General features: G+C 36.3%; 1 protein-coding gene across 2 annotated transcripts; it reads right to left on the minus strand.

Annotated features, from left to right (window-relative positions):
- Window positions 1–8,748: 8,748 nt before the first annotated feature.
- LOC144971171 (MICOS complex subunit Mic10-like) lies at window positions 8,749–24,881 on the minus strand. Of its 2 annotated transcripts, XM_078911654.1 has the most exons (5): window positions 24,652–24,881; window positions 22,365–22,412; window positions 15,154–15,251; window positions 13,592–13,623; window positions 8,749–9,136 (listed from the first exon to the last, which is right to left on the minus strand). In XM_078911654.1, the coding sequence occupies exons 1-5, from the start codon at window positions 24,725–24,727 to the stop codon at window positions 9,106–9,108; spliced, it is 285 nt and encodes a 94-aa protein (XP_078767780.1). In that variant the 5' UTR covers window positions 24,728–24,881; the 3' UTR covers window positions 8,749–9,105. The 2 variants fall into 2 exon arrangements, with proteins under 2 accessions (XP_078767780.1, XP_078767781.1); XM_078911655.1 differs by lacking the exon at window positions 13,592–13,623.

Below are 24,881 nucleotides of genomic sequence, written 5' to 3' on the forward strand. Positions count from 1 at the left end.
TTTATTACCTGACGCCGCTATGACTGAGGTACGCGGAGTATGATTGGTCTCGAGCAAATCACCAGACACATCCTGGCACTGACGAATCCTGGAACATCATTGGTTTCTGGGATTCACTAAATCCCGGTCATATTTCTATATAAGCAAAGACTCAGCTAATTTGGTCTCTCTCTCTCCTACATCAGTCTATCACCAATATGCTAATATTGCAGTGAACTTGAAATTCTATTTAGCGTGAAACATTGCGTGGACAAGGGTATGTAATAAATATATCAATCTTTTAGATGTGGACTTACATGACATTGTGTTCGTGTTATGAGTAATTAATACCATTTAAAACTAGTAGGTGTAGTGAGTAATAATTAATATAGTGTTTTCGCCTGGGCCGTAAGTAGACACAACTTATAAACTAACAGAAGTCGATAACTCATGTTATTAACAGAATATGATAATTCATGTTATTATAACAAAATATTTCATTCTCTCTCTTTATCTATATGTGTATATATTTTTGTATATGTATGTATGCCTTCCAAATGAATTACATTTAACAAAAGTGCTATCGTTAATACGCGATAGTACTATTAAGTACTTATATGTATTGATTCTTATGCTCGCATTGTGGGGTTCCTGACCTCCCATAGTGGGCAGGGGGGTACATACAGTGTCTTCTATCAGCTTATATCTATTTTCCAACATGCTTTCTGTCTTTGTCTTGGAATGAGATTACTTGGTTTTGTCCGAGCCCCATTCGGAGTCCTAGCTGAGAGAGAAACAGTCAAATGCATAGTTATTGTTGGGAGATGATATCTTTTCCCTTGTAAATCATCTCTCTGTTATGTATATTTGTTATTTTGAATGTATAATGTAAGCATTTGAGTGTACTCCTCTTTGTTGGATGTTGTGCTTGTGTCCGGATGAGACTTATAGGTGATCTCAAACATTCTCAAGTACATTGGTGGTATGCTCTTGGAATCTACATCTGATCCCTATTTGTTCCCAGTCCCCCTATGTCTTACTTTTTCTTGGGTGCTTTAATTGTAATTCTATAATTTTTTACTATCCCATTTTCTTCCTTTTTAATTTATAACCTTAATGTGTTGCAAGCGCCGTAAAACCCTTAAAAACAAACAATGTTTACTTATCTTTCCCCATCCCACTAACCTTCCTGTACCCCGTTATATATTAAGGATCATGAATAACAGAATTTAGATCAGTGGTGATGTCAATGGTTTGTTAATTGGAAATCCTCACGGCATCACTGCTCATAAGGAATATAAAAATGTTGCAAAATGTACCGAGTAAATGTCCATTTGGTTACAAGTTGATCCAGAGTTGAATCTACCTAGTGACCCACTGGGAAAACTAAATAATGAAAAAATGGCTTATCCATAAAATACATAACCAGGCAGAAGCAGCCTTAACGCCGCCACCAGTCACATTCAAACATATAAGAAGCCAATTATAATAAATTAAGAAAAGGACCATAAGGGATGAAAATGAACTACACATAGCCTAACTTTAATTAATTAAAATGTACTTATATTCTTTTGGCTAATTATGGTTTACCGTATTATTGTGTGAGGCAATTCTGTTGATTTATATTAAAGTATTAACGGGGATTAATATTTAGCTTCTGAACTTATATATCCCTATATACGTATAACGTGCCAATAATCTACCACTACTTCCATTACGTATCTTTAAACTTAAATTTTTTCTTACTATCTGTCGAGTTGTCAGGAACTCTAACCCAACTATATCAGGGTAAAAGTGGCACCAGATAACTTTCGTCTTTGGGGAAACTATCTGACTTCTATTTGTCTATTCCTATTTGCCACTTCTACCTAGATGCGGCATTTGCATGAACATTTCACAGAGCCTTTAAAGGTTTTTAAAACGTATTAGGCTCTTAAACAATACGATACGATACGGTACGGTACAATACGAAACCTATATCGGTTCCACTTTCGTAAAGCTGCGAAAAGATGTCTTCTAGTATCTGTTGATAAGCCATTAAAGAGGACGGCTGTGGAATTGGAATTTCACAATCAACCATGAGAATATGGTTATCGAAATACGACAGAGAGATCACCAGTGTGGAATGACGTGGTAGGAAAAGGATCCAAGACAACTTTTATGGATATCATCCAAAGAGCTGGGTGAGCGTATACAAATCCGAGAAAATATTGGACGTCTGATATCATAATAATAATTAAAAAATCTAGTGCTGACACGGTAGTTTCGGTGTACCACGCGAGAAAATGGCGTACCCGAGGCACACTCTTGAGTTAGTCTCGCGGCCGCCAATTAAACTCTAGAGTCTTTTTGGCGATAGTCATTCTGGCGTGCTACACCGGGACCGGAAAATTATGTCGTGGGATACATGCCCTTACAGTTACAGAGAGAACGTCATCCTGGTTTTGCGCATGCATCTCTCGTCCTCGCTTCCGATGAAGTGTCTCATTCTCATGCCGCTTTCAAGATAGCCCATCGTCATTTTAAATTCTCCAGTATCACAAATTGTGCAACAGACGAATACAGCTACAACACGCTATTTCAACTAACAATATTATACATTTCTAAACTATCTTCATCATTATATAAATTAGCAATAGTGTTTTAATATTATGTTTGTTTTTGTTTGTTTTTAAGGGTTTTACGGCGCTTGCAACACATTAAGGTCATATCAGCGCCAGTAAAAAGGGAAAAAATGGGATAGTAAAAAGTTCTAGAATTACAATTAAAGCATCCAAGAATAAGGCAGACAAAGGGGAATTGGTTCAAAAGAGAACAGATGTAGATTCCAAGAGCACACTATCAGTGTACTTAGATTGAGATCACCCAAAAGTCTCATCCAGACACAAGCACAGGTCCCCACTAAGAGGAACACACTCAAATGTTTACAAATAATATATAATACATAAATAAAACATAATAGAGTGCATAACAGAGAGATGATTTACAAGGAAAAAAATATCATCTCCCAAGACTATAACTATACATTCGACTGTTTCCCTCCCAGCCAAGGAACTCCTGCAAGGGTCAGGACAAAACTAAGTAATCTCATTCCAAGACAATGACAGGAAACAATTGGAAAACGGGTATGGGGGATAGAAGACACAGCATGTACCTCCCTGCCCACTATAGGAGGTCAGGATCCCCACCCAGGTTTTAATATTATATTAAGGGAGCGTTCACATATTACGTCATCAAAAATTTGCCCTTTTTAGACCCCCCCCCCCCCTCCCCCAAGTCATCACTTGTCATCATTGACCTGACCCCCCCCCCCCCCCAACAGATGATGACGTCATCTAATTTAATAAAAACTAAAAGATAACTTAAATTTCACAATATTTATTATTCATTTTTCAAACCATAAACATTAATTATCAACGTTTGATAAAACACATTCAGACATTTTATTAATTTCAGAAACTGTTGATAATTTATGTTTTACGATACAATGGGGACATAAAATTTAAATTTGCAAAGATAAAATCTAACAAACATTATTTAAATTAGGCTACTTGGTGCAGGTGCTATTAAAAAAATTTCAGAAAGTGTAATTTAAAATAGTATAGGAGGCAAGTTATTTTATAGCATATTAGTCTTTTAGTGGAATGAATTTCTGTTTCAATTTCCAAACATAAAATTAATTGATTCAAAAATGTTTCTGCCTTGGACCTCTGGCAATGTACTATAAATAGTATCATCAATTTCATCTTCATCGTCATCACTTTCTCCCATTTGCTGATCTTCTTTTTTCTAATTTATTTGGAATGCCATTTTTGAAGCTCTTGCATTAATAAAATAGCCTAATTTGCCTATGTTGATGACATCATCTTGGGTAACCCCCCCCCCCCCCCTCCCCCATGTCAACACATGTCAACATTTGGTAGACCCCCCCTCCCCCCCTAGCTGATGACGTAATATGTGAACGCTCCCTAAATTCTATTTTCGACACTTGTCTACGACCATACCACGTTGAAAATCCCGGTTCTCGTCCGATCACCGAAGTCAAGCAACGTCAGGCGTGGTTAGTACTTTTTTTTTTAAAGTTTTTTTTTTTAATTTATCTATTTTACAATTTTATTACATTTTAACAATTTTATTTGTTTGTTTTTTTTATTTTAATTGTTATTTAAATTTTGTTCTTTTTTAGTAGTAGTATGTAGTAGTAGTAGTAGTAGTAGTAGTAGTAGTAGTAGTAGTAGTAGTAGTAGTAGTAGTAGTAGTAGTAGTAGTTGTTGTATTATAATAATAATGATAATTCAGGTATTTCACGCATTGAAAAAAAATTCCGAAAATTTAGATCATCAAAAAGTGTGCGAATAGAAAATCACGATCAGCTGTGCGAACTTTGTACGATTACTCTACTACTACTATTATTATTATTATCACAATTACTACTACCACTACAACAACTATTTATGTGTACTACTACTTACTACTGCTACTATTATGATTATTATATTATTATTATTATTATTATTATTATTATTATTATTATTATTATTATTATTATTATTATTATTATTATTATTATTATTATTGTAATCATCATTATTATTGTAATCATCATTATTATTATTATTATCATCATTATTCACCGGGAAAGATTCCGGTTAGGAGCAAATGCCGACAGCTTCTTCCGACAAATTCCAGCAGGGTCTTTTAGGTCCAAGTCAAAGGAAAGCCTTCACCACTTCACGTGTCATCACAAACACCACAGCATCATCTTCAATGCAACAACTCCCACTACCTTCATCACCATCCTTATCACCAGTGCCACTACAACATCATCACTACCACCACTACTTCTGCAACCACCATCGCCTCATAACCATCACAACTGCTACAACCACCACATCCACATCATCTTGACTACAACCAATACTGGAGCCATCACATCATCATCATCTCTACCTCTACTACATCCATCACAATATCGTCATCTTTACCATCATTACCACTACTGCAACCACCACCTCTACCACACCATCATCACTAAAACTACTAATTAACAAACACCACCACATCGTCACTATCAACACAAAATAATCACTACCACAACTACCACCACCACATCATCATCACTATCACTACTACTACTACTACAACCACTACCAAAATATCATCTTCACTAACACAACTATTACAACAACAACCACATCAACATCACTACCACCGCGACTGCATCCAAAACCACATCATCATCACTAACTACTAACACAATTACTCTGCTAAAAAAAAAGCAAAATTTGCAAAAAAAATTTGCAAAAATTTTGCAAAAAGTTGCGATTAATTTTCCTAAAAACATAATTCGTTCATAAAAGAGAAAGGTATTTGTTTGTTTTAAGGGTTTCACGGCGCTTGCAACAAATGTAAGGTTATATCAGCGCCAGTAAAAAGGAAGAAAATGTGATCTAGTAAAAAGTTATAGAATTACAATTAAAGTACCCAAGAAAAAGGAATGTTTGTTTTTGTTTTTAAGGGTTTTACGGCGCTTGCAACACATTTAGGTTATATCAGCGCCAGTAAAAAGGAAGAAAATGGGATAGTAAAAAGTTCTAGAATTACAATTAAAGCACTCAAGAGAAAGTAAGACAAAGGGGAACTGGGAACAAATAGGGATGAGATTCGATGTAAATTCCAAGAACATACCACCAATGTACTTAGTTTGAGATCACCTATAAGTCTTATCCGGACACAAGCACAAAATCCAACAAAGAGGAACACACTCAAATACTTACATTATACATTTAAAATAACACATACAGTAATACATAACAGAGAGATGATTTACAAGGAAAAAAATATCATCTCATAAAACAATAATTATGCATTTGACTGTTTCCCTCCCAGCCAGGACTCCGATCAGGGCCAGGAAAAAACCAAGTAATTTCATTCCAAGACAAAGATAGAAAGCATGTTGGAAAACAGATATAAGGGGATAGAAGACGCAGTAAGTACCTCCCTGCCCGCTATGGGAGCAAGAAAAAGGAAGAACACGCTATCAATGTACATATTTTGCGATTATCTAACTGTTTCATCCTGACACAAGCACAGGTCCCCCAGTGATGATAATGAAAATTTGTCAAAAAGGAGGAAAATCTACCGGCCCGTCAGTCAAACCCAAATCTAATGCAAATATAACATAGGTATTCATAGTTATTTAATATATTATTAGTCCTAAAGCAGTTCTGATCATTAGACCTTTTGCAAATATAATTTAATGAATTGTCATTTTCCAATTTAACATTTTAGGGGCCTATAATGTCGCCCACTATATCAAGTGATTATGATAAACTTTTGGCCAAAAGACCAGGAGGTATTTGTTTTTACATAACAAACCCGGTTAGTGTCTGTATTATTGCAACCTTGTGATGATGCAGCTTATAAATAAGAATCTTTAATTAATTGCAAAACATATTCCATCAACAAATCAAATTTAAATAATTAGCCTTTAAACAATCATTTCTTAAATCAGCCTAACTTATTATCTCTCTATTACCAAATGATATCTATAAACATAATATGAAGAGAGAGAGAGAGAGAGAGAGAGAGAGAGAGAGAGAGAGAGAGAGAGAGAGAGAGAGAGAGAGAGAGAGAGAGAGAGAGAGAGAGAGAGAGAGAGAGAGGGGGGGGGAATTGATGAATTTATTTTTTAAAAATTATTTTATAATTAGACACAAGTTGTATTGAATACTATTAACAAATTCAGAACAATCAAAGGCAAAACAAAAAAAATCAAAAAGGAAGAAAAAAAAAAAGACAGGCTTATAAAACTTATAAAATCGCCAAATGTACTATCATGCTATAGCTAAAAGGTACATAATAAATATTTAAACCCATTTGCTCCATCCCCTTCCCTTTCGATCATCTTCTCACCCATGGCCACCATGTATCTCGTGCTACTTTTGACATTTGGCGCAAGTGTGTCTAGACTAACGTCATAAATAAAGGAGTGTCACCAAAATTCATGCAAATGAGCAGAGGTGTCAAAAAATGATAGAAGGCATTTTAATTTCATGAACTACTACTTAGCAGAAAATGTTTGACATGACAAAAAGAACGGAACATTTATGAAAAAATCCGCGGAAGATTATCATCACTGGTCCCCACATAATTGTAAAAACATTTTATTTTTTTTGGGGCAAAATCTCGAAAATGTGCAAATATTTGCAAAAAATTGCAAATCAGGGATTTTTTGCCATTTTTTGCGGCCGCAAGCGATGCAAAAAACTGCCATGACAGATTACTTAACCACAACCCAGACGCCATCATCGCTACCCTTACTACTACAATATCGTATTCACTAACACAACCATTATAACCACCACCACCACCAGATCAACATCACTGTCACTGCTCTACACCCTTTACCATCACCCACATATCATCATCACTACCACTACAACTGCAACCAAAACCACCACTTCAGCATCACTACTACAAACACTAGCCATCAGCAACACATCATTACTGCTGCAACAACCACAACATAATCATCACTAACGCTTCTACTACTACTACCACATCATCATCTTTAATACTACTGCTAGGTACTACCAACACCACAACTAGTACTAGGACTGTCTTCCTCCCGACAAAAGGCACCAGAGAAGGCCTCTTACAAAGCAACCTAACCAAAAGGGAAAACAGAGTTAGATTTAGAGAGATCAACGAAAAGACAAATGACTTCCCAGGTTCATGAGGTTGGAAAAAGTAAGAGAGAAAGGACTAACTCCATAGAAAAAATAAATAAAAATCAAGCAGTTATATATTGCCTGTGAAAAAACCTTGAGTCCCTCGCTTACTCCCTCAGAGAATTTTACTGATAGATTTTAATGACCATTGACAATATTGTCATACTTGATCACTAATAAACACACAAAGAGATGATTAACAAGAGAGGAAAAAATTATCACATAAAATCAATTGACAGTCCATCTGCGCTCTTGGCGTAGCTAAGCAATTGGATTCAATAGTCTGATGTCACGTCGCCCAGCAACGGTGGCCATCGTGGTTCTAAACAAACAAATCTGTACTTTTTATTCTTCGTGCTGGCTAGAACTTTTCATATGTCTTGTGATCAAAATGTGTAAAAGTCAAATCATGATCAGATTTATAATGTTTTTTTCCCTCTGGATAAGCTTTTATGCTCGTCAGAGAAATATTTCATAAGGGCGTCTGCCATTGTTCCAATAGTTTAGAGCCAGTTACTAAGTTACCATGCGTCATTACGAGGGAAGTGACGTTACGACTGTTGAAGCGTATTCAGCCAGCGTGCAGATAAAACCGAACTGTCTCTTTCAAGTACACAATGATGCGTATATAAAGAAATCCTAATTTTTCTTGATTGGTCTTTGACATAAATCTAAAACGAAAATTTAGGCAGTGTCCTCCAGTTGTTGCTCTATATGGATCTAGAATTCAGAGTCAGCAGAACACTTAATCAATGTCTCAAAGAGATGCCAGAATAGAATCTCTACCACCTGCCTCCATCATGCCAGTCTGGCTCTGAGCAAAACAACTGTCATCTGATTACAGAGTACAGTACAGGCATCAAGTAAGCAAAAAGGGAAAACAGGTAGATAATATGTGTGCGGGGGGGGGGGGGGGGGGGTTGGGAAGAGAAGAATTAATTCTGCTTGTCATTCGAAAGTCGTTTGTTCATGTAAGCAAAATGTAAAAAGCAATCTTCAAAACATAAAAATTAAAGAACCAACGAACAATAAAAAATACTCAAAATAAATCTGCATATTTTAATTAATTCAAAATTATGCAAATAACAGACATATTTTATTCACTCTAAGTGGCACCTTTAACCTTGATTTCAAAACATTTGATATCAAATATCGCGTTCAATATCAGTTGGAAAAAAACAACAAAAAAACTTTTGATGTGTCATTATTTAACTTCCAGGTAGTCCACACTTTCTTTTAAACAAATCAACACAACTTCTTTCATCAAACTTTAAAAAAAAAATTAATCGATAAATAAAAAACCAACATAAATTAAGGTCATCGCAATCACATCAGAGTTGAGAAGCTATCATCATTGAATATTTACACAGATGGGTTGGGGCAACATAATCCACTATTTATCAAAGCCCCGCTTTCTGCTTATCCTGCGAAAAAAAAAAGAAAGAAAAGAAATGATGACATAAAAAAGTGAATTATACCAGGAATTCATAACATCTTATTCATAATACCGACCCCATGGTTTTTTGCAAAAAATATTTTAAAATTTTGCAAAGAAAATAAATAAATTTTGCAAAAATCTTGCAGGTTTCTAAATATGTTGTATCACACCTAACAACTAACTACATGCAACCCATGTAATAAAATATCCCTGCGGAATTACAGTTTCAAATTCAAAATTATGCAAAATAATGGGACAAAAAATGGCAAATTTTGCCAGAAATGATGCTGATTTGGAAATAGGCACAACGTTGGGAAAACAAAATTACAACAAAAAATTGCTGTCGATGAAATTGTAATATTAAAGAAAAATCAAAGCTTTCAGGATTGCCTGGCTCTAACTTTAACTTCTCCTTCCATCACTTAAAATCACATTGTACAAAGAAACACTCCACTCCTTTCAACATCAGCAGAGCTGATGTTTGAAAACATACAACGGCGTGCACAAGCTGTGAGGGAAGGCCCCGTTTCCTGGCAAGAATCCCAAAAAAGCTGCAAGTTTAGTGCTTGTGTTGGACTGTTCCTAAGGGCAACTGGTCCTAGTTTCTTAGGCGTAACATCCAATTTCATCTTCTGGGACATCATTCAGTCCTGGCACCCCATGAAGTTCAGTAGCACATGGCAACATCATGACCTAATCTTCATCACCGCAGGGAACGCAAATTTTACATAAATAAACAAAGAATCAAAGAATTAGTTTAAAATTTGCAAAGCGTGCAGATCTTATTAGAAAATATCCCTAATTTTGTGGCAGCAAAAAACCGCGGGGCCAGATAATAGGGTATCATACCTTCCTCTTATGGGACAACTTACCTTATGAAATCAAGCTAGTGAGCAATGTTGAGATATTCAAAACACACTAGACTTTCATTATCCCTTAAGGACAATAACTTTTTTGCTTTTAAAATATAGATATAGACGGTACTACTATTCAATATAATAATATGTCAGGACAAAACCGTTTATATGAAGAATATGAGAGATTCTGATAAACTGGTTGACTGAAAACATTGCTTAAATGATAATGAAATATCCAGGAAAATAATACATTTAATCTTATAAAAAGTCCTACTCGTAGACATTATATTAAAGATCAACCCATTGAATTCGATTTCAAGAGAATGCTATTGACACTCTATTCTGCTCAAGAACATTTTTAAAATGATATTTATGATATTAATATCCTTGCCGCTTTTCTCCCACTTTAATTAGCGTACGAATTATTGCTTGCAATCCTTCAGATAGAACAGCAGTATATCACAAAGTACTTTCTGTCAAATCGAAGAGACCCAGATACTCAATCACTGCTGGATGGGGGTCAGAAAAAATTTCAAATGCACTCGGGACCAATATCTATCCCTTTGCTTGTAAAACATGTGCTCTACAGATTAAGCTTTCAGGTCCAAAATGACAATTATTTTCACAAAATTACAGGAAAGAAAGTTGTTAAATAATTGGAATCTGGAGGGGGGAAAAATAAATCAGAATTCAACCTAGCTTGGGTCCCAAAATATTTCTTTTGTTGTTGCAGCAAATGTCAGATCTGCTAATAACAAATAGATAGATAGATTGAACTTTAAAGATAATTGTTGGTCTAACCATCACAAATGTAAAAAAGTGAAAACCGTTTGAATCTATCTATATTTGTGTGTACATGTATGTGTGGTCCGCGCATAAAAGACGAGGGTAGAGAGAGAGAGAGAGAGAGAGAGAGAGAGAGAGAGAGAGAGAGAGAGAGAGAGAGAGAGAGAGAGAGAGAGAGAGAGAGAGAGAGAGAGAGAGAGAGGGGGGGGGGGGGGGGAAAGCATTGTTTTGTGTGATGTATTTGTTTTTGCATATCTCATTGTTCTCATGTAATGCTATAGCACATTTAACTAAATGACACAATGCCATAATTATGGATAACAAAGATCAATTATCAACATCATCATCATTATTATTATTATTACTAATTTACTATTATTATTAATATAACGAATAATATGAAAATCTGACGGTCTTTTCTTTTTATGACAACTTACGATAAAACTTACTGCATGGGTTAGGAGGAATTATGGTTTTTTATTTGTTTTTTTTTATTCGATAGTGCCCTCGTGTGTTTTTCCTCTTGATGATTTAAAAAAATTAAGGTTTCTATTTTTCAATTATATTCATTATCTTAATTTTACAGAAATTTTGACATAATATGACATAGAATTTTAAAATAAAAGATAGCCTACATAAACTCAATTTTAAAAAACAAAACAACAAATAAACAACAAACAATAAGATATTTTTAACTAAACAAATTTTTTCAAAGTTTAAAAAAGAAACAAAGCAATTTAACTACCCAGTTACAGTTCTCAGTTTGCAAATGACTATCTGGGAATATTTTTAAACAAGAACAGTGTATTTGGGCAATAAAAATATTATGGATCCCAAAAGTATCCATGCTCATAAATGCCCAAGAAAAAACAGGACGGTGGAAACAAAAGTTGATTCCAGAAGTAATCTCATGTATAACTAGTCTGAGACAACCCTAAAGTTCCCACCAAAAACGTGCTATCAAAAAACAAATCACAGAGATAATTTACATGAACAAATATTCTCTTCAAAAGAAAAAAAAGAAGAAGAAAACCGAAAATTTAATTGTCTCCTTTCTAGCAACCAGATTGTAAAAGGGGTGTTCCTAGGGGCTTAGTCCCTTGACTGAACTTGGTATAGCTAATAAAGGAAGTTATATTTAACTTATATAGGAACGAGGAGAATTTTTTTTTTTCAGAGACATTAAAATCCATTTCAATATCATTTAGTCATTTAGAAGTAAATTTTTAAAAAGGTGATGGCTCACCTTATGTGATTTTATTATTAATCTATGTTATATAATGAAAGCTAATGTATTTGGTGGAAAATACTTCTCCTTTAAACCTTTTCTCAGTGAGACTGCGTGATGGAAACTTATTCAACTTGCGTCCTTACCCCCATCCCCCCACATCATGCAACAAACGTGACAAGACTATTAATTTCCAAAAAGTAAAAAAAGGGAGGGGGGGGGGGGGGGGTGGAGGGTCATTGAACATAGAGTGCTATTTTCTTTCTTCCTTCTTTCATTTTCTTTTATTTTTTTTTTATTTTTATTTTTTTTTTTTGTGGTGTGAATACATTAATCAGTTATCGCATTTTTTTCGCTATATTCGTAAGTTCTTTGTTTTTGGATTTATTGCAAGTTATTTTTAAATATCCAGTCTTGGCAATTTAATCTTATACTGTGATCAGTGTTTATATTTAAATAATGATGTTTGAGATAGTAATTTAGATCCCATTTTAAATAAGCATCACTTTGACTCAGATGTTTTTGCTGGATTTGAGAATGGCCGTTTTGTTATTTTGTTTAAGTGTAGAAGTTATGAATCACGCTGCCTACTAACAAGCACACAAATTCTCTAGGCAGAGATGATAAACATACAATTAAGGGATTAGCTATCCATCAACCACGGGATTATTTATTTTCAGTAATGAATTGAAATCAAAATAGATCATTCAACAATAACTTGCATGAATGTTTTCCTTGGCTCACAGTCAGTATAAAGAAAATGTATCTTCTTTGTTTTATTTTTTTTTATTTTTTTCGGAAATGGAGGAAATATATTTGCAAATCGTAAAGATATGAGGCTAGGTTTTTAGCTTCAAACAGACACAGCTGACCAGTAAGTTATAGTGATATATTTAGTTCAACATTATGGTCTATATTATATTGTTAATTTTAATTGACCACTCTTCTACGTGCCGCATAACTATATTTTTAAGTTACTGTACTGATACCCCATCCCCAACCCCTCACATTCAATTCTGTCTCAGCCACTTTTCTTTGAAGTTTCGGGCTAAACCGCAAAAGCCGCTGATTGGACCTTATTCAATGAATGCGAGAAAACGATGGGCTACAATAATGGCCTAGATGAATGAAAAATAGACGAACACAAAAACAACAATAACCAATAGCCCAATATTCACTAAATGTGCTCAGAGCGCTTTACAAAAGGCCCCAAGCCAACATCAACATTTAACGTGTAGGATGAGACAGCATTACCATTTCATTAAAAGGCGCCACTACCATTTCTTTTAAAAAGGGAAACAACCCAGTTATAGGCCAGGGATTTATTTTACATCCGAGTGTAGTGAGAGAACGGTCGATATAGAAATGATGTTACAAGATTTTATATTATTAAAAAAAATAAACACTCATCCAATTATTTTGATATTTTGCAATTCTAACTAAAAATAGTTCTAAAAGCAGTAAAAAAATTTTTAAAATAACTTTTATAACTTTTTCCAATAGAAAGAAGAAAAAAAAGGCGGCGCATTATTTTTGTCATCACCGCCTATAAAATTTTAATGATACTCACACTTCCTTAATAATGGATTTCTGACTTTTATTCTGATGAATATTTTCAAAAGTAAATTTTGGAATTACATGATTTTTCATGTTCAGATCATTGTGTTTCTCTATTAATTGGAGAAAATAAAATTGAGGCAAAAATATAATGCCATCAAACTCAAAATAAATAAATTAATGAATTAATTAACAATATATATAATTCTAAAAATTGCATGACAACGAAGTCTAGATAAAAAGTTTTATCTTTATAGTGATCTCTGTTTATGAGCAATCGGCTACAAGCATTCTTCTCTGGGGTGCGAAACCTGATTCTTACTATATGTATTTATACCTTTATAAATACACTCAGCAAAAAGGACTTCCTCAATTTTCTGATCATTATTTAGAAAAACTCACAAAGAGAAAGAAAATGAGTAAAAAGAAAAATACCATTTTAAAAAAATACAAAATATTTAAAATCAGGGTTAACGAAAAGCATCAAAACGTTCTGCAAGTAATGTGTGATTCACAACTCACTATTCCATTACCACATCCTTTGCACAAAACAATAAACACCTCAGTGATAACAATAGGTAGGGTAGGCTCGGCAACTTATTGAACTGATGCAATGTCCACTTGTTGTGTTGACATGGTGCTGGAAGCAGGGTGAAGGAAGGGACTGTTTGTTTTTATTTCTAGGTGTTTATCAATGTTTTTGATGAAATTCAAGCCATAAAATTCTACGCAAACACTGGACAGCAAAGGAAACTAACCAAAATGTGAATGAGTCCCTGGGCATTAGGGAGCCATATCTCATCAAATGATACAGAAACTAAAACTTGCTTTTTATGGACATATCAAGAGGCATGACACCCTTGAAAAAGTTTTTCTAGAGGGTATTGTGGAGGGCAAAAGAGGGAGAGGAGACCAAGGTGAAAATGATCATAAGACATAATCGAATGGATGAATAAGCCAGGCCCAAGCCTGTAACCTGGTGCATACCATTAGGAATACCTTTGAAAACTGAGAGGAAAAAGATATTTTTACTTCAATAAAATTTAGAATCCATCTATGGGTACAACCTACTGATTACCGAGGTCCAGGCTTTTAAATGGAGACTACTGTTCGGATTGACAGAAAATAATACCAAATGGTTAAATTAGTGAAATCTCCTCCTTTTTAAATATATGTCACTCACTAACTATAAGAATGTCTCAGACTTATAAGAACTGAACCATTTCTTGTGCGTGTGTGTGTGTTATTGTAAGTAAAATTAAAAAGAAAGAGAGTGAGAGCATACCAACAAAAATGTCATCACCAGCATTCACAACAAACTAGATTATCCATATCAATGTTGAAACTCTTGTCTTCTTTTCCTCGCATTGGTTACTGCCATGTCAAAGTACAGCTTCAAAGTCTGTTTAAGTTAACTTTATTTTGCCTAAATAGTGCCCTCCACAACATTAAAAAAGTCGTCTTTGAGATAGCTTTATTCACAATTTGAAGTAAGTTTAATGACATTGATAAAAAAATATAAAGGAGAATAAGCTCATTCACTGATAAACAATAAACTAGAAAAGAAGTACTCACAGAGCTAAGACTTGTTTGCCCTTTGAACTCATTGTTGCAGTCGGAAACTCCCATCCCCAAACCAACACCAGCACCTAAAATCATTGGCCAAGGTTTTCCTGTGACAAATTAATGATAAATATAATGAAACTACAGGGTTCATAACCAAAAGATCTGCAATTCATGTCTCTTTTCCATATTACAGACTGTAAAACAGGGAAGCAGAGAGAGAGAGAGAGAGAGAGAGAGAGAGAGTGAGTGAGAGAGAGTGAGTGAGAGAGAGAGAGAGGGAGAGAGAGAGAGATAGGATGCAGAACTTCGAATATATGCTGAAACGGCTGTTGGCCCATATCAATATATAACACAATGAACACCAATAGATGGAGTCATGAATTGAAAATTAAAGAACAAAACAAAACAACCCCATACTATTACCATTGAGATAGGACCAATCATTAGACCCCGCGAGAGCAAACCTCTAACCAGCTTCAATTTTTGGAAGCAAACTGGTAAAAATTATCGTCAGACATAAATGAGAGTATCGATGAGAGCATCGATAACATGGGCACAGTTCCCCAAAACTACCTGGTACAACAAATTCCAGAAGCTTGTATGGAGAATTGCCAAAAAACACATACCTAGAGGCTGCAGGAAATCCTATATATCATGCCTACAGCAAGACAGCAAGGAATTTTATGTGCTGAAGAAACTGTCCAACTTGGTGAGACCTTAATGACTTCCATTGCCACAACAAACTCAGAAAGATGAAAGGAAATGATAACCATCAAAAACATGAAAAAACTAAATACTGAAAATAACAATCAAACCGCTGCAGCGGTGACACCAAACAATTGTGGCAAACCAACACAGAGAAAAAAGGACAAACTTAAGGAAATGAAAAAGGAACCGGAAGAGATCGCCCAAGGAAGTGAACAGGAAGTAGACCCTTTCTTCATCGAAGTATTGGAATCAGACCCTGAACACCCAAACCCAGTAAAGCGGCTGTCCTAGATGGCATCACCGCAGAAATAATAAAGCATTTCGATCCCTTAAAAAATGCGGTTACTAATTCTTATCAACAACTGTGTTGAATCGTGCACAATACCAAAGCATTGGTGACAAGAAAAAGTGATAGCACTACTTAAACCTGGAAAAGACCCAAATAACAGCAAGAGCTACAGACCAATATCCTTCATCTGCATTCTGTACAAAGTATATGTTCTTTTTATGTTTCAAATGTTCTCAGAATTATTCAGTTGAAAAGTTCAATAAAGTTTTGTGTGTTCAAATGGTATTTGAAATATTTATCTTGTAATTGTACTAGGTACTATTTCTATTAAACGCCTTAAGTTGTACATTGTGGCCCTTTAAGTTCAAGTTGCCTCCATATATAATTAATAATAGTTATTATTTTATTATAGGCAATGCTCTTGTGAGAAGAGATTTTTCTTTGACTTTGATATAAAAAAAGTATTGAATTGAAGGCTTTTTTTTGTGGATAACAATTTAAAGTTTTTCCCTTAATTCTGAATAATATTATGCCACTAGATTAAGGCTATATATATTATTTATATACATAGAACGCAACTGAACTTAAAAGGCCACAATTTGCAACTTTATGCGTTGTGAGTCTAATTTGTACCATGTACGTCCACAGTGGGGGGGGGGGGGGGGGGGGGGGAGGGGATGTATTGTCCAGTCTGTCCACAGGGGGGGGGGGGGGGGGGGGGTCTAAATATGGTGAAAAAGTGTCCACATGGTTTGTGAACGACCATTAAATGGTAGTGATTAAAGCACTGGTGATAGTGAGGATGAAGTGGTGTTGGTGGTTATAGTAGTAGTGGTAGTGGTGATGATGAGTGATAGTGGTTGTTGTAGCAGTAGTGGTAGTGATATTGACGTGGTGGTGGTGGTGCTTGTAACAGTAGTAGTGGTGGTAGTGATGATGAAATGGTGATGGTGTATGTAGTACTAGTGGTAGTGATGGTGATGTGGAGGTGGTGGTTGTAGTAGTAGAAGTGGTTGTGATGATGTGGTGGTAGTGGTTGAAGTAGTAGTAGTAGTGATAGTGATGATAATGTGGTGATGGTGGTTGTAGTAGTAGTGAGTGGTAGTGATGATGATGCAGTTGTGGTGGTTGTAGTACTAGTGCAGAGACGCCAATTTAAAATTTGGCTCACAGGAATTTAAGACACCACTCGGAGGAATTCCAATGCCGAGAGAGAAATTTCCACAAACAAGAAAAAGAAATTTGGATGGTATTTGGTATTGTGTTTATATATCCTATAATTCTAAATTGATATGATACGTAAACACAATGCCAAATACCATCCCAGTCCATTTCAAATAAGTAAAGCTCCAAAACCTATGGTGGTGGTTGTAGTGTGGTGGTAGGATAATGATAATAGTGTGTTTTATTTGAGTAGTTGTAGTGTGATAATTGGTGGTTGTTGTGGTGATGGTTGTAGTAGTAGTGGTATATGATGATGGTGGTGGTTGTAATGTGTGGTAGTGATGATGATGATGTGGTTGCTGTTCTGGTAGTAATGATGTGTAGTATACTGTCATCTGTGGGAGGGGGTATGCTATTTGTCCACGTCTGTCACAGGGGGGGGGGGGGGGGGGGTCTAATATGGTGAAAAAGTGTCACATGTTTGTGAAGACCATTAATGGTAGTGATAAAGCATGTGATAGTGAGGATGAAGTGGTGTTGGTGGTTATAGTATAGGTAGTGGTGTGATGATGATAGTGGTTGTTGTAGCATAGTGGTGTGATATTGAGTGTGTGGTGGTGCTTGTAACTAGTAGTGGTGGTATGATGAGAAATGGTGATGGTGTATGTAGTACTAGTGGTAGTGATGGTGATGTGGAGGTGGTGGTTGTAGTAGTAGAAGTGTTGTGATGATGGTGGTAGTGGTTGAGTAGTAGTAGTAGTGATAGTGATGTAATGTGGTGTGGTGGTTGTATAGTAGTGAGTGGTAGTGATGATGTGCAGTTGTGGTGGTTGTGTATAGTGCAGAGACGCCAATTTAAAATTTGGCTCACAGAATTTAAGACACACTCGGAGGAATTCCAATGCCGAGAGAGAAATTTCCACAAACAAGAAAAAGAAATTTGGATGGTATTTGGTATTGTGTTTATATATCCTATAATTCTAAATTGATATGATACGTAAACACAATGCCAAATACCATCCCATCCAAAGTCCCTTTATTTCAAATGAAGTAAAGCTCCAAAACCTAATGGTGGTGGTTGTAGTAGTGGTGGTAGTGATAATGATACATAGGTAGTGTTTGTATTTGTAGTAGTATTGGTAGTGATGATAATGTGGTGGTTGTTGTGGTGATGGTTGTAGTAGTAGTGGTATCATGATGATGGTGGTGGTTGTAATAGTGGTGGTAGTGATGATGATGATGTGGTTGCTGTTGCAGTGGTAGTAATGATGTGTAGGTAGTACTGTCATCTGCTGGGGGGAGGGGGTATGCTATTTGTCCACGTCTGTCCACAGGGGGGGGGGGGGAGGGGGGGTCTAAATATGGTGAAAAAGTGTCCACATGGTTTGTGAACGACCATTAAATGGTAGTGATTAAAGCACTGGTGATAGTGAGGATGAAGTGGTGTTGGTGGTTATAGTAGTAGTGGTAGTGGTGATGATGATGTGATAGTGGTTGTTGTAGCAGTAGTGGTAGTGATATTGACGTGGTGGTGGTGGTGCTTGTAACAGTAGTAGTGGTGGTAGTGATGATGAAATGGTGATGGTGTATGTAGTACTAGTGGTAGTGATGGTGATGTGGAGGTGGTGGTTGTAGTAGTAGAAGTGGTTGTGATGATGTGGTGGTAGTGGTTGAAGTCATTAGTAGTAGTGACTAGTGATGATATGTGGTGTATGGTGGTTGTAGTATAGTGAGTGGTAGTGTGATTGTGCAGTTGTGGTGGTTGTAGTACTGTGCAGAGACGCAATTAAATTTGGCTACAGGAATTTAAGACACACTCGGAGGAATTCCAAGCGAAAGAGAAATTCACAAACAGAAAAGAATTGGATGGTTATTTGGTATTGTGTTTATATATCTATAATTCTAAATTGATATGATACGTAACACAATGCCAAATACCATCCTCAAGTCCTTATTTCAATGAAGTAAAGCTCCAAACCTAATGTGGTGTTGTATAGTGGTGGTAGTGATATGAACATAGGTGTGTTGTATTGTAGAGTATTGGTAGTGATGATAATGTGGTGGTTGTTGTGGTGATGGTTGTAGTAGTAGTGGTTCATGATGATGGTGGTGGTTGTAATGTGGTGTAGTGATGATGATGAGTGTTGCTGTTGCAGTGGTAGATGATGTGTAGGTAGTACTGTCATCTGCATTTTTTGAGGCCGCAAATTGCAATTTGCGGCCGCAAATATCAGGGCGATCCGCAAATTTTGGCAAATTTTGGCAAATTTCCCAAAATTGGCAAATCGTGGCAAATCGCGTGACAAATTTTGAGAAAAAAAAGAAGCGAAAACAAAATAACAAAAAAAAAAGTGCGAAACTTGAGAAATGTTGCAGCTTTGCCTGGGCCCAAACCAAGGGTAGCTACTCTCTACGGATAATGATCCTTTAAAATCTTTGTAACAACGCTATTCATAATGTAGCCTCCTTAAATGTAATAAATTGTCTTATATATATTTTTTTTTTCTGTATCGCGTGTTAATTTTTACTGAAATGCTTAGTTCTCCTCGGCAAATTTTTTGGCAAATTTTGGTCTTTTTGGCAAATTTCTTGGCAAATTTTGGGGGTTTTTTTTGGCAAATTTTGGCAAATTTTAGGTCCCAATTTGGCAAAAAATGCAGATGATAGGTAGTAGTGGTATGATGATGATGTGGTGGTTGTTGAGGTGATGGTTGTAGTAGTAGTGATATTATGTGGATGTGGTGGTGGTGGTTGTAGCAGTGGTAGTGGTGACGATATGATGGGTGGTGGTGGTTGTAGTAGTAGTGGAAGTAATGATGTGGTGGAGCTGGTTGTAGTAGTAGTCGTCGTAGCAATGATTATGTGGTGCTGGCGGTTGGAGCAGTAGTGGTAGTAATATGATGTGGTGGTGGTGGTTGTTGTAATAGTAGTTGTGTTAGTGATGATAATGTGGTGGTGGTGGTTGCTGTTGTAATGGGTAGAGATGATGTGGTGGAGGTGCTTGGTGTAGAAGTGGTGAAGATGATGATGTGGTGGTTGTTGTAATAGTTGTGTTAGTGATGATAATGTGGTGGTGGTGGTTGCTGTTGTAATGGGTAGAGATGATGTGGTAGAGGTGCTTGGTGTAGAAGTGGTGAAGATGATGATGTGGTGGTAGTTGTAATAGTTGTAGTAATGATGATGTGGTGGTGGTGGTTGTAGTAGTCGTGATAGTGATGATGATGTGGTGATGGTGATTGTAGCAGTTGTGGTAATGATGAGGTGGTGGTGGTGGTGGTGGTTGTGGTTGTAGTGGTAGTGATGATGATGTGGTAGTGGTGATTGTAGCAGTTGTGGCAGTGATGATGATGATGCGGCGGTTGTAGTAGTAGTGGCAGTGATGATGTGGTAGTGGTGACTGTAGTAGTAGTAGCAGTGAGTATGATGGTGGTAGTTGTTGTAGTAGTAGTGGTAGAGATGATGGAGGACATTAGATGATGTAGTGGTCGTGATGATATGGTAGTGGTGGTTGTATTAGCAATGGTAGTGATGATGCTGTGGTGGTGGCAGTTGTTATTGTATTGGTAGTGATATTGTGGTGGTTGAAAAAGTAGTGGTACTGATGATAATATGGTGGTGGTAGTTGTAGTAGTGGCAGTGATGATGATGTGGTGATAGAGGTGTTGGGAGTTACCTGGGAGCAATATGACCTCACCGGACTTTGACATAAGTTGCCTGTAACTGTAACCGGACTCCAGGCCAAATTTTTTTCATGTGAAACCAGAGTTTTGACATCACTGAGTAGTGGTAGTGATGATGCTGTGTTGACGGTGGTTGTAGTAGAAGCAGTAGTGGTAGTGATGATGTGGTAGTGGTAGTAGTAATGATAGTGATAATAATGTGGTGGTGGTGGTAGTTGTAGTAGTAATGGTAGTGATGATGATGTGAAGGTGAAGATTGTAGTAGTAGTAGTGGAAGTGATGATGATGTAGTGGTTGTGGTAGTATTCGTTATGATGATGTGGTAGTGTTGGTTGTAGTAGTAGTACCATTAGTGATGATGGTGTGGTGGTGTTGGTGGTTGTTGTAGTAGTAGTTGTAGTAGTGGTAGTAATGATGATGTGGTAGTGATGGTTGTAGTAGTAGAGGTAGTGATGATGATGTGGTGGTGTTGGTTGCAGTAGTAGTGGTAGTGATGATGATGTGGTGGTGGTGGTTGTAGTTAGTATCCTTGGAACAATTTGACCTCACCAGAATTTGACAGAAGTTGCCCATAACCTAGAATTTTTTGCTCCAGACACCCTCCATGACCACAACCCAAAAACAAGATGATTGAAGTTGAGAAAGAGCTTCATGACGGAAGAAACCCAGACTATGCAGCTGTATACACACTTTCCACATGGAGGAAGAGGGACAGGACAATCACACAAATGAAGCTGTTGAAGATCCGCGAGAACTGCCCTATGGAACTGAGCTCCCCAGGAATGAATGGGTAACACTGAACAGAGCATGAGCAAAACTTAGGAGAACAGCTGGAAGCATGAAAAAGTGGGAGCTGGCTTGTGTACATGTGCATGCACAGAGCACACGTTGGAGCACATCGTTAGAGAATGTCATGATCTAAGAGTCTGCTCCCCATATGCTGTGGAGTGGGTTCAGTGTTAGAACGACAAGCTATGATAAGGATTGTCACTATCATTATAATTAGTATCACTACTATCAATATTTTTATTCTATTCTTATCAACACATAAAAAGAAAACAAGAAAATGATTTATTATTATGATTTTCATATTATTATTGTCAAAATTATCATTATCTTAATTAAAAAGAATTAATAATAATAATAATAATAATAATAAGATGATGATGATGATGATGACGATGATAATGAGAAGAAGAAGAAGAAGAAGAAGAAGAAGAAGAAGAAGAAGAAGAAGAAGAAGAAGAAGAAGAAGAAGAAGAAGAAGAAGAAGAAGAAGAAAAAGAAGAAGAAGAAGAAGAAGTGCCATTAATTAGTGAATTGGTGCATGAGGATTAAATTAATGCTGGTGAAAAAGTGGGAGAGATAGACAAACTTACTTTTAAACAGGACAACCGAACACACAATGCCAACACCGACTCCCCCGACTGTGAAAAAAAAATGCACTGGGATAACTTAGTGAGGTGAGATTATAAAAACATATATATATTATATATATATATATATATATATATATATATATATATATATATATATATATATATATATATATATATATTATATATATATATATATATATATATATATTATATATTATTTTAATATTTACCACAATGTTTGAGACAGTCTACATTAATGTTTCAGGCCTAATTAGCCATCTTCAGGACTGTTTGTTACGCTTGTTGACTGTTGTTGTTTGTTGAAGTGGTTCCGGTTTGTAGTTGATTAACAAGAACTTCCGGCGATGTGGACACGTATTGTACATCTCATTTTTCGTGTTGAGTGTGGCTTCATGAGGGTGTTTGATTATAGTATATTTCTCTTCCAGGCATAAGCTACATTGTTTTGATGTTGGTGTGTATCCTGTTGCTTTAGATAAAATTTTCCATGAAATGTTGTGGTCTAGTTTGTTGTCTTTTAATTTCCAAATATGTTCGCTGAGTTTTGTGGATGTTTTTTTGTTAGTGTTTCTAAATGTTGAGGTGTGGAGGTTGTATCTTGTTTTGAAATTATTTTCCGTTAGTCCTACATATTTTTCTTGCTTGTTTGTTTTAGTTTCGGTGACTGTGGCTTGGTAAATTAAACTTGATTCTAAATATTGTTTGTTTAGCGGGCAACGTTCCTTATTTCTGCAGTTACATTTTCTGGTGGGTGGGTTTTGCTCTAGTCGGTGGTTTATTAATATTTTTTTGTTATGGCTTGAAATTATTTGTTCTATGTTGCGCATACACGAGTAGATTATTTTATGGTATTCCTGTTAATAATTTTATGTAGCTTGTTGTTTCTTGGAAAGTGTGTATCAATTAACTTCAGGAACTGCTGTCCAATGTTTGTGCTGACGTTTTTGAAATGAAAAAAAGGTAGCGTCAATTGCCAAGGACCGTGTCAGTTCATCAACTACGCATGTGTACTTTTAACTGCCTTGGAGTACCTTTAGTGTCACGAAGTGATGTATTGCCACAGAGTGATGTTATTAATATTAATTAATACTCTCTTTTACTTTTACTCTTCTTTCTCTCTCTCTCTCTCTCTCTCTGTCACTTTCTCTTTTTCTCTCTCTCTGTGTCATTTTCTCTTTTCCCTCTCTGCCATGTTTTCCTCTGTGTGTGTGTATTTCTCTGTCATTTCCTCCTTTCTCGCTCTCTCTCTCTCTCTCTCTCTCTCTCTCTCTCTCTCTCTCTCTCTCTCTCTCTCTCTCTCTCTCTCATATTTCCTCTTTTTGTCACGGACCTGCCAGTTGGTAGATCGTCAACTATTTACTATTAACTGCCACGGATTGATCTTGTTGCACAAATGTTTTACGCTAATTGGTCCTTATTAAGACGATGTGCAGTAGTATATTTCCTTTAAAATAAAGGAATCTTACTTTTCTTTAGGACTTCTTGGCAGGGATTTGCCACTTCGTCCTTCTGTTTATTTTCTGCTGAATCCGAAACCAACATAAATTTTTGTTTTGATATTAGTTTAACTCATCTTGGAATTTGTGAAAAGACATAAAAATTAAAAACAAATGCCAACAAGTGTTGACTTGATCCTTTCCACAACGATTGACAAGGAATGAGTGAATGGAAGAAAGTGACGGGATTCGAGATTCGTATGCTCGCAAATCGTAGCTCGATTGAAATCTCCACATGCAGCTGAAGAGTTCCAATTTGACTCCTTGGCAGTTGATGAACCGTCAACTACCAAGGACTCACTCCTTGGCAATTGACACTTCCAATGAAAAATGGCAAAAGCAATCTGCTGAGTCGGTTGACGCCGGCGACACCAACTGTGTTTCCCATCAATTTCGATATTTCAGGTGATGGCAGGCAAACATTGTTTCAGTCTCAGTTAGGTTAGGTTAGGTTGGACCCCCCCCCCCCCCCCCCACGATAAAAGGGGGTTTCGGTGGGGGGGGGGGTCTCCCCTCGATGATTAGAAGAAAAAAAACCCTCTTTAACTTTAGGTGTACTGTGAGACTACGGACGTCCTCACAAAGAAAGAAAAGAAAAACGAAAGTGAAAGTCATCTAATCACCATACCGGCCCGTATACTCGATACCGCCGGAGATCATTCCAAATTTGTCTTCAGCAGACCGTTTCAGTTTTTATTTTTTAACTAACTTTCTGTTTAATATTTGGAAGTGAATAGTTAAGCTTTTCGTTACTATATAATTCAACTCACCAAACTTAACTAACGAGTTGTACATGCATCTATCTATTTTCTCCCCGTAGGCTTCTTCTGACCTTCCAGGAGCCATGATGAATGTTTGTTGCAGGGTTGCCAGATTATTTTTCAACAAAATGCCAGGGGAAGACTCAAAAAATGCCAAAACACTCAAAAAGATGCCAAAGTCTGTTGACTCCCACCCCCACTAAGAAAACTACTCACTTTTGATAGACAATTTACTATCA

This window comes from Berghia stephanieae, chromosome 4 (genome assembly GCF_034508935.2).
Source record: "Berghia stephanieae isolate SIO BIC M18660-M18661 chromosome 4, UCSD_Bste_1.3, whole genome shotgun sequence".
NCBI classification, from domain to species: domain Eukaryota; kingdom Metazoa; phylum Mollusca; class Gastropoda; order Nudibranchia; family Aeolidiidae; genus Berghia; species Berghia stephanieae.

What these genes read in the sequence shown, in the direction of transcription:
- LOC144971171 (XM_078911654.1), bottom strand. Translation starts at nt 24,727, where the DNA reads ATGGCTCCTGGAAGGTCAGAAGAAGCCTACGGGGAGAAAATAGATAGA. An exon ending in TTCGGTTGTCCTGTTTAAAA is followed by an intron (nt 15,252 to 22,364) that starts GTAAGTTTGTCT and finishes AATTTGTCACAG; the next exon opens with GAAAACCTTGGCCAATGATT. An exon ending in AAATCCATTATTAAGGAAGT is followed by an intron (nt 9,137 to 13,591) that starts GTGAGTATCATT and finishes TTTTTTTCGCAG; the next exon opens with GATAAGCAGAAAGCGGGGCT.